General features: G+C 43.5%; 1 protein-coding gene across 1 annotated transcript in view; it reads right to left on the reverse strand.

Moving 5' to 3' along the window:
* Positions 1-9,319, reverse strand: part of DCC (DCC netrin 1 receptor) — a 371,781-nt gene that overhangs the window by 57,671 nt on the left and 304,791 nt on the right. The window contains exons 22-23 of the mRNA XM_009637419.1: positions 6,039-6,146; positions 2,748-2,942 (exon numbers count right to left, since the gene is read on the reverse strand). Of these exons, the coding sequence (XP_009635714.1) occupies positions 2,748-2,942; positions 6,039-6,146 (303 nt within the window). The remainder of the gene's footprint in view (positions 1-2,747; positions 2,943-6,038; positions 6,147-9,319) is intronic.

The raw sequence follows: 9,319 nt of genomic DNA on the forward strand, positions 1-9,319 counted from the left end.
GGGGGGGGGGATGTTCAATCACATTTTATCCTTCTATGCCAGGTCCCTAAGAACGTGCAATATCAGATTCTTCATGCTTTAAGTGATAAATTTAACCAGCCGGCGCGTAAAAAAAAGCAGAACCTCAACTGATGTAAACCGTCGTAGACTGATTGAAGTTCACAGTGTAACGACAATTTACATAAGCTACGGATTTGCCCGCTTGCCTGTATATTATCAGCAGCGGAGCTGAGGTGGAAGAATATAAACTCATTGCTCCGTGGTGGTGTTATTTACTACCAAACATATCTCTTTCTCACAGATCACTACGTTTTCATTAGCAAAGGGAAGTCACTACAAATACTCACATCGCAATTACAGCGCAAGTAATGGCTCGCTTTCCTTGGAGGAGCTTTATGTGCTCCGATATACGAAATGAGACAGGGGGTGACTTAGTGGATCTTTGATGCTTGTTTAGTTCTTCGTGATTTAAAACTCCCGTCTGATCGGGACGTAGCTTTGCCATCAGAGCGCGCATTACCATATGGCACATACACGTCTTGGGTTAATAATCATTAAGGGCAGGAAACCAACATTTTTGCATAAATCAGGACGCGCTCAAGACTTCAGAAAGTCTTTCCACCTCAAGTGTAGGGATAGATTTGTCAAAACCCCTCTTGAATATTATTGAACATGACATATTTAGGGTGGATAGCATTAAGTATTCATGGCAGGGTATTAGACATAGTCCTTGTAGGCTATTACAAGATGTAACAAATGTATAAATTCATCTTTTTTGGTATCTGTTGATGCTGTCTGATCTAGAATTCATTTCCCAAATGAGTTTTATGGTACTTTGTGTAAACATTACAAAGTAGGTGATATCAAGTGCATTAATCTTTTGGTTTAGTTAGATATCCGGGTCTCTATATCTTCTCATATCTCATTAGTCTGCGGTTATTATATTTTGATGCCTTGACTCGTTTTAAACTCAGCCTAATAGACTACTTCTGCTTGGCACAAATCGTGAGCATGAAATTAAGTTGGCACCATCCGCTTGATAGAGATGAAGCACCCGCAAAGTGCTATCTCTTCACATTTCATGGCAGTGGAGAATGAATAATCAGGATCTTACCAATAATTCATTCAAAGTGAAACATGACTTGGACAAGTAAGTCCCACAAACCTGGGCAGGCGGTGATAAGCTCAGAACAAATTGATACAATTTTTCATTATTTTTTTTTTTTCCCTCCCCCTGACTCTTGCCAATTCATGGAAACCGTTGTACAAGGCTCTTCACTCCCAGCCTGAATGGTCGATAGGGCGCTTTAGAGACACCAAGAGCAGCGAAGCAAAAAGGGCAAGCTCCCTGCTGAGGACACCGGCTCGTTCAATGAAATCCTCCCTTCCCGGCTGAAAATGGAATTTCCCCTCCTTCCCGCAGGGGCAGCAGAAAAATTCACTATTTGCGTGAAGGTTTGCTGCAAGGCAAACTCAAACGCACGCTCTCGCCAAACGAACGCAGCCGTCCCCCCAAAGGGAACGGCACGGGGTCGCGCGTCACCCCCTCCTCCGCCGTCGCCTTGCTTGGCTTTTGTACGGCTCGCGTGAAGTGGAGTCACTTTGAACCAATTACAACGGGGCTTGAGTGCCAACGCTAATTCCAAGCCTCTCAGGCACAGGTTTGAGTCTGAATCTCCCTAATTTCCCTCCCGCCACGAGTCCTCAGGCCCAGCCCACGTCCCGTTTCAATTACCTTCTGCCAAGACATGCTTTTTTGATACAAATCCCTGGATTTTCTCTAGAGAAGGCACAGCACGAACGTGCTCTCTCACATGCCACGCTTCTTCCCTGGAACAGGTTGGCTGTTTGTGTCATTCGAGTTTGTCATTAATTACCCGTCTTTTCCAAAGTCATTTCAGACCTTTGTGCAAGTGAATGAGTGACGGTTAAAAATACAAGGAGCAGAGCTGCGGCAAGCAGCCTGCTTCCCACTCAGGGTAATATTGCTTACACCTTCATAACTAATAATTTCTGGGTAGGTCATCTCAAGGCTTCACAGACAGGCAGCAGGGAAGAGAGAAGAATCATCGAATCGTTTAGGTTGGACAAGACCTTCAAGATCACCAAGCCCAACCGCCCCTTCCCGTGCTTGAGGAATAGCTCTCCCGATTAATTTGAAATTGAGTCTGATACAAGCGCAGTCCTTTCCTCTCCTAAACACATTGGTGCTGAAATACCAGCCCAAAAATAAAAAAGGGGTGCCCCTGTTTCCCCTGTTCCGTCTCACTGGTCACTAAGGGAGAGGGGTCAGGTATTAATTAGTCTGTTAATAACAGGCACTGAAAATATCTGGAACAACTTGCCCCACGCAAAGCCAAGCTGCTTCGTGGGTTGCTGAGGGGTTTAATCGCGTGCCTACTCTGTGGATAGGAGGGAGTCATCCCAGGTTCCCGACAGCCCCCAAATGCCAAGGGACCTCCCTAGAGAAATCCAGTCAGATCCAATTAGCTCTATCATTGCTGGTAGAAAGTGAGGTGGTGTCAGAGCGCTTTCCCCCCAGCTGACTGAATTTAAAAATATAGTTACTGCCTCATTATGTGGTTTACTTTTGTCACCTACTGTATGTAGCATTTTGCTTTTATCTCTCCATAACGGTTTCAAGGAGCGGGATCTCTTCTGGCTGACATGGAATTAATTGCAAAGCTCCCACAGAGGCACTAGAGAATGCTATGTATCATTTATATCCAGATGACACAGATCCAAACCTTTCAGCGTCCGGAAGAAAATAGGATCGGAGAGGGGCCCCACTCCCTTGGCGTTGCGAGCTTGGATTCTGAAGTAGTAGACGGTGTCCAGGTTGAGGTCCATGATCTGGTGGGTGAGCCGGTCTCCGCTGATGGACTCCATAATCCAGTCGTCAATCGGAGCATTCTTGTCCAAAGTATAGAAGAGGATGTAAGCTGGATAGACACAGTCTCTCAGTTAGTGCTGCAATCAAGTTTCAACGGGCTTCCGTTACGAAATGCATACAAACCCCAGATTTCTGAAAAATCAGGGGGGTTCTTTTTAAAAGCAGCGATGGCCGGTCGCCGATCAAAATAGCTTTGAGGAACGTTAGGACAATACACGCTTGCCTGGTTTTAGAACAAACCCACAATTACAGTATTCCCTGTAAGCAATATAGATTTAACGAATATAAAAATAGGTAGCGCGCGTTACAAGTGCACTTCTCAAGTTCAGGTGCACCCTTCAGCCTGATATCTGCCATAAACCATAGGATGTAGGACTTTAGTGCTCCAGGGCTGAAATAAAACTAAATGGCATTAATGATACACATCAATTACTGGGTGCTTTTGGGAAGCCCTGCAATATTTCTCGGCAAGGAAAGGGGAAAGTATTTGGGGAAAAGAATGAAGAATTAAAAATTTTGGTATCTCAGGATTTTGGTAACTTAAAGGACTACAGTAGCTACCTCCACTGAATAAAACTTAAAAGTTTTAGAACTTTGAGAGTAGAAGTGCCAGTGTTAGGAAAGGATTATAGTTTGTAGGAATTACCTTGCCAGCAAATGAAATTTTGGGAAGAAGAAAAGAAGGGCTGAGAAGTCCAGCAGACCCTCTGTGCCAGCCCAGCCCCAGATGGGGCCCTGCACCCCCAGCCTCTGCCTGAATGTGAAAATATCTTCTTTTTCTTTTTTTTCCCTTTCTTTTTTTTTCCCCCTCTTCCTGAAAGGCTCCCTGGCAAATGAGTCACACGCAAAAACCCCACTCTAAGCCTGGTCTTAAGCACCGTGCTGCAGGAGCAAGCTGCTGGGGCCGAGACCGAGCAGGTCTGCTGGATTTCATCTTGGTGCCTGGAGCCAAAGTTACTACAGAAGTGGTGTAAGCCACTTGTGCTATTACTTACTTGTACTTATTACTACTCATTGCTATTTCCCTATTCTTTTCTGAAATAAAGATGCTTTTCAAAACTCGTTCCACATGAATGGTTCCACTGGTGGAACACAGACAAGCAGTGTTAGGATAGAAATTAGAATCATAGAATCACAGAATCGTTTAGGTTGGAAAAGCCCTTTCAGATCACCAAGCCCAACCGTTCCCCTACCCCTGCCATCCCACCACTAAACCCTGGCCCTAAGCACCTCATCTACCCTTCTTTTAAATCCCCCCAGGGATGGGGACTCCATCCCTTCCCTGGGCAGCCCCTTCCAGTGCCTGACAGCCCTTGCGGGGAAGGAATTTTTCCTAATGTCTAAATGTCTAAATTATATGGGTTTGTTTTTTGGTTTTTTTTTTTTTTATTTGCTCATTTTATATTATGAAATTTTATTTAGAGGCTTTTAGTTTGGGGTTACTAAAGCACTTTCTCTGACCGTGGCATTTGAATTAATATACAGAAAGTTATAGAGATATATATATATGTTTCTCAAATTAAAACAAATACACTCGCATAAGCATTTGTGGGGATGACGATTGGGTTATCAGGGACACTTCTGATCTGCACAAGGAGTTGTTTCCTCTGCTTGATACCTCTAAGAAACATTTGACCAGATATGTAGTAAAAAAATCCCCACGAGAGTCGTTCTTCAACCCAGTGCTACAAGAAAGAAGTTTGTGCATGGATGCCAGGGGACCCAGTCTGCTCTCAGGTCTGAAAGCTGCTGTCGGTGGAAAAATGTTATAAAAGTTGCTACCACGGAGTCATTTCATGCCCTGGAAGTCAGGAAAGCTTTTATTTTATTTTGTCTTTTTTAGTCATAGGGCATCAGGACCCTTAGCACTCATTTCAGTGCGTTGACCATCAGAATGATCATTCCTTCTATGATTCTGAGATTCTGGGATTCTATGATTCTTCTATCTACTGGCCAAATTAGGTGAGTGTAAACAGAGCCGTGGAATCAAAACATCCCACTTTCGGACACGGTCCTGGATTGTAAAGTGCTGATGATAACATAGAGTGAAATCACAGACAGTGACGCAAGTCTAACCTAGGGATCGTTCTTGCCAGGCAATGTCCACATGGAAATATATCCGTATTTTATTGGTAACATAAAGCAGGATGCTTCCACGGCATAAGTCCCAAGAGCTCATCTGATGCCAGGGAAGCCCTGCTGGGCTACGGCTGTTAAAACCTGGCCCAGCGCTTTTCACTGCTAATGGCTCGCATGGGACGTCATTCCGAAGCGTTCGTCCCCTTACGTTGGTATTTCTCAACGCTGCAGCGGCGTGTTTCTAGGATTACTAGCAGCAACGGTGACGGACGCACGCCTTCTCCCACATGGAAATAAGTTGTAGAACTGGTCTGACCCAACTGTTTGTAGTAACGCCAACATGACGCGGACGTTTTTGAAGAAGAGCAATATTTCTCCTAATAACTGTGTGCCTCTGAGATGTCTATTAGCAGACTAAAATGATCATTTAAATGCAAAATCTCAGATAGAACTCTACCATATTCTTCAAACTAAATTAACATTAAAGGTTTATAATGGATTTCTTAATTAGGCACTAAGGTTACATGCAATATTTTGGAAAATAATATCTGTCATTGTGAAGCATCTATTAAGTTCAGTTCTTGTCAGTCAATATGTTGGGGTTTTTTTCCTGATCATCATTGCCTTAAATTGTTATAGTAAAGTTAAATACCTACCAATAAATTCTCCCATTATGTGCTGCACCAAGCAACCTATCATTATGTATATTATGTATTGCATTATTGCCAAACAAAGTACTTATTATTAGTCACTTCTAATTATCATTGAGCAGCACGTACCGCAAAACCTGTGCTTAGAGTGCTGCAGTTTTAAACTTACATTACTGCTCTTAGCATTTAAAAATATTGACGTCCTCTGAGTTCTAGATCTTGCAGTATTCCTAACATTGCCTTGAATCCTAGACCAGGTTGTCTGATAAAAGTAAGAGAAAATAAAATATGGGCAGATCAAATAGCATTCTGGAAAAAAAAAACAGAGATATTTCCACAGAAAATAGGGAATGAAAGCAGCAAACGATCAGAATGGTAAAATTAAAAGCAGAATGCAGGATAATGTAAATCTTTACCAGTAATTTTTCCATTGGCATCCAACGGCGGCTGCCAGCTGACAATGACAGCCCGGGGCTTCCCTTCCCGTGTAATGACTGTCAAATCCTTGGGAGCAGAGGTTGGAGCTGAAAAATAGTGAAAATAATTGGAAGCCAGAAGGTACTCACCTTCTTTTGAATTCCTTACACAGCACAGCAGGCATGAAGCAGGCATTTACCGCTTTCTTAGATCCTTCCAAATGCGAGCGTCCTTAGATGCATTTCAAACAACGTGCCGTATGATTTGTCTAGAAGTGACGTTTTAATGGTGGCAATTGTACGAACCACTGCATGTAGATACGTTAGGATTTGGTAGGTAACTCTTACCCTCGTACTGCTAATGTTGGTCCTGAATGACCACTGAGGAACCCAAGAACATCTAATATACTCTGGGAGCCCTCCACATTTAATAACAGTAATAATATTGTGGCTCCTCTATTAGCACAACAGCATGGAGAACACTGTGTACGAGTGTCCCATCAGCTGTGTCCTACCCCTGTGGCCACTAAACAACCTCCCTGAATGTTTGAAGAACTGCTCCAAAGTCACTTTAGGAGGTAAAGCTTTAAAAATCTGTTGGACCAGGCTGAGCTAAACCAGCCTGATCTAAAGCACAAACACAAATCTCCAGGGTGAGGAACATTCAATGATCTTAAACAACAGGAAGGAAGGGAAGAGCCAGCTGCCGTAGAGGCTCTGGTCACGAGGAACTGATCCCTTTGAAAGAAAACAGAGCAGATGGTCTCACGGTATCTGCATCAGCTGAACTTTTCAAAAGTGGGATCCAGAAAGCCACCAAGAAATCTGTACATCGAAACCAAAAGTTTCTTTAGTACTGTCATATGACTAAGCAGGTGACTACTCATCAGCTGATGGTCTTTGTGACACATTCGTGGTGGATTCTCTCTTTGCTATATGTGCTGGAACAACACGTTCAGTCTGGTACATCCTGCGCCAGCACCGATGGCACTCCCAGTGTTTCACTTTTTGTCTCATTGAATCTGCTGCTCCTCGCTGGAAGCGTCTTTCTTAGGCCAAAGTAGGCAGGCCACAACACAAGCTCAGGTCTTTGAGAAGTCTCTTCATCCTCAGCAACGCCCAGCATGATGTGAGCTCCCACATTGCTAGGGAGTTTGCATTATTGTTATTGTCATTATCATCATCATTATTATTATTATTATTTCTCGAGAGGGTCTATAAGAATTTAAAAGCTACCCAGCTTACGGCCAGCTCATCACTTTGAAGTACCAGAAGAAACATCCTGGCCTGCCTTGCTATTTCAGGGAACTGCAAGAAATAACCCTTTTCATAAATTGACTTTAAAACTAAAAAGCTAAGCCTATTCTGCAATATTCTCCAACTACACGTAAACGACTGTATTTCCACCCAAGTGCATCCATCTCTCTGTATGCAAACAGCATCTTTATCTGAAGATAAAGATTTCCCTTTTCTGATATTGACCCTTTTGGACATGTTTTCATGAATTAACCCTTTCCCTTCCTAGGCTTTCTGCCTCTTACGAGCTTAAAATAGTAAAGCCCTGCTCTGCACCATGGGCACTCCATGCTGGTGGTTACCACGTGAGCCCCGCTGAGTGGCTGAAGTTGAGCTCTGCTTTCAGCAGATTGTGAACACAAGATACCATGAGAAAAATCAAGTAGTAGGCGGCTCCCTTAGCACTCATTAACACCCCTCCTATCAGCAGGACTCGTGTAGGCAGATCTGGGGATGGAACTTGGCTCTGAGAGTTGCTTTTGAATTATGGGCATAACAACTCTCCCTAGCTATGGTAGTAATCTCCAGTGAATTCTGTATCGATGCTGATATGTACGTTCTTTAATATCATTACGGGAAATTCAACATGCGGAATGGGTACAAAACAGGCAATAAAGATCAGCAGTGCAGGATGCCCTTAATTAACAGCGCTGCTCCATCAAGCTCAGATAATTGCATTGCAATCACATGGGAAAATCTAAGGACACGTATATTCCCTCTTATTTTCCCTTTGTTAATTAACTGGCGTGTACCGTAGTTTTCACTTAAAAAAACCCCAACAAATCAATATTTACCAGCAGACTTCATTTGGTATCTGCTGGTAGAAGATGATTTGTAACGGCACCTAAAGTGTTTTCAAGGCCACAAGTCACCCCCAGGAAAATATACGTATTACATCGGTGTCCAAAACATACATATTGCTGTCTACAACAGATGAAGAAGAAAAATATTTTAAGCAAAAGCACAGACATTCTTATGGATGGACTAGGGACTATAGCAAGATATACAGGCGATCATAAAGGCCATGGAAAATCTGGTAGTTCTGCAGCATACAGCCTCATGCAGTTCAGCGGAGTTATTTAAAAGCAAATCTACTCTGGCTCAACAGCTTACTCTAAAAGAAATGCGACTTGAATGGAAGACCCTACCCTTGTTTAAAGACAGCCTGGGGATCAGGATACGTGCTCCCATTAATGCCTACATGATAACCAGAAGTAAAGCCCAGGCATACGATTTCCCCACTGCGGTTAATTGAAGGCCCACAAAAGAGAGAGAAACAATTCCATTTTGGAGAGGATGTTCTTGCCAGCAGAGATCACTACGTCTCCATCCCGTTTCAAACATTTTGATCCCCCTGAACGAGGGTTATGTATAATAGAATCATAGAATCGTTTGGGTTGGAAAAGCCCTTTCAGATCACCAAGTCCAACCGCTCCCCTACCCCTGCCATCCCACCCCCAAACCCTGGCCCTCAGCACCGCCTCTGCCCGGCTGTTAAATCCCCCCAGGGCTGGGGACTCGACGGGCAGCCCCTTCCAGTGCCTGACAGCCCTTTCATTGAAAAAAATATTTCCTAATGGCCAACCTAAACCTGCCCTGGCACAATTTCAGACCATTTCCCCTCATCCTATCACCCATTGCCAGGGAGAAGAGAGGTAGAATACCTATCTGGTGTTTGTTGTCAAAACTGCATTAAGTCCCCTTCAGAATCTGAAGTATCTTTCAGGTCATAGCTTCCTGCTCGGAAAATACCACTCAAATGCTTGAGAAGAGCAGCAAAATTAAGCCTTCAAAGTGTAGTTGTTTATTATAAGCATATTGTTAATCTTAACAATGGCTGCTTGCTGGAGACGAAACACAGATGTAGAAAACCACTGAGCGTAGGGAAGGCGCCTTACCAAGCCGTCAGCAGGGCATTTATACAAGTCAACATTTTGCACAGGGTAGATAATTGTCTCTTTACAATAAATAACAGCTGAAAAAGC

The sequence above is a fragment of the Egretta garzetta genome, unplaced genomic scaffold, assembly GCF_000687185.1.
Source record: "Egretta garzetta isolate BGI_Z169 unplaced genomic scaffold, ASM68718v1 scaffold384, whole genome shotgun sequence".
In the NCBI taxonomy this organism is placed as follows: Eukaryota; Metazoa; Chordata; class Aves; order Pelecaniformes; family Ardeidae; genus Egretta; species Egretta garzetta.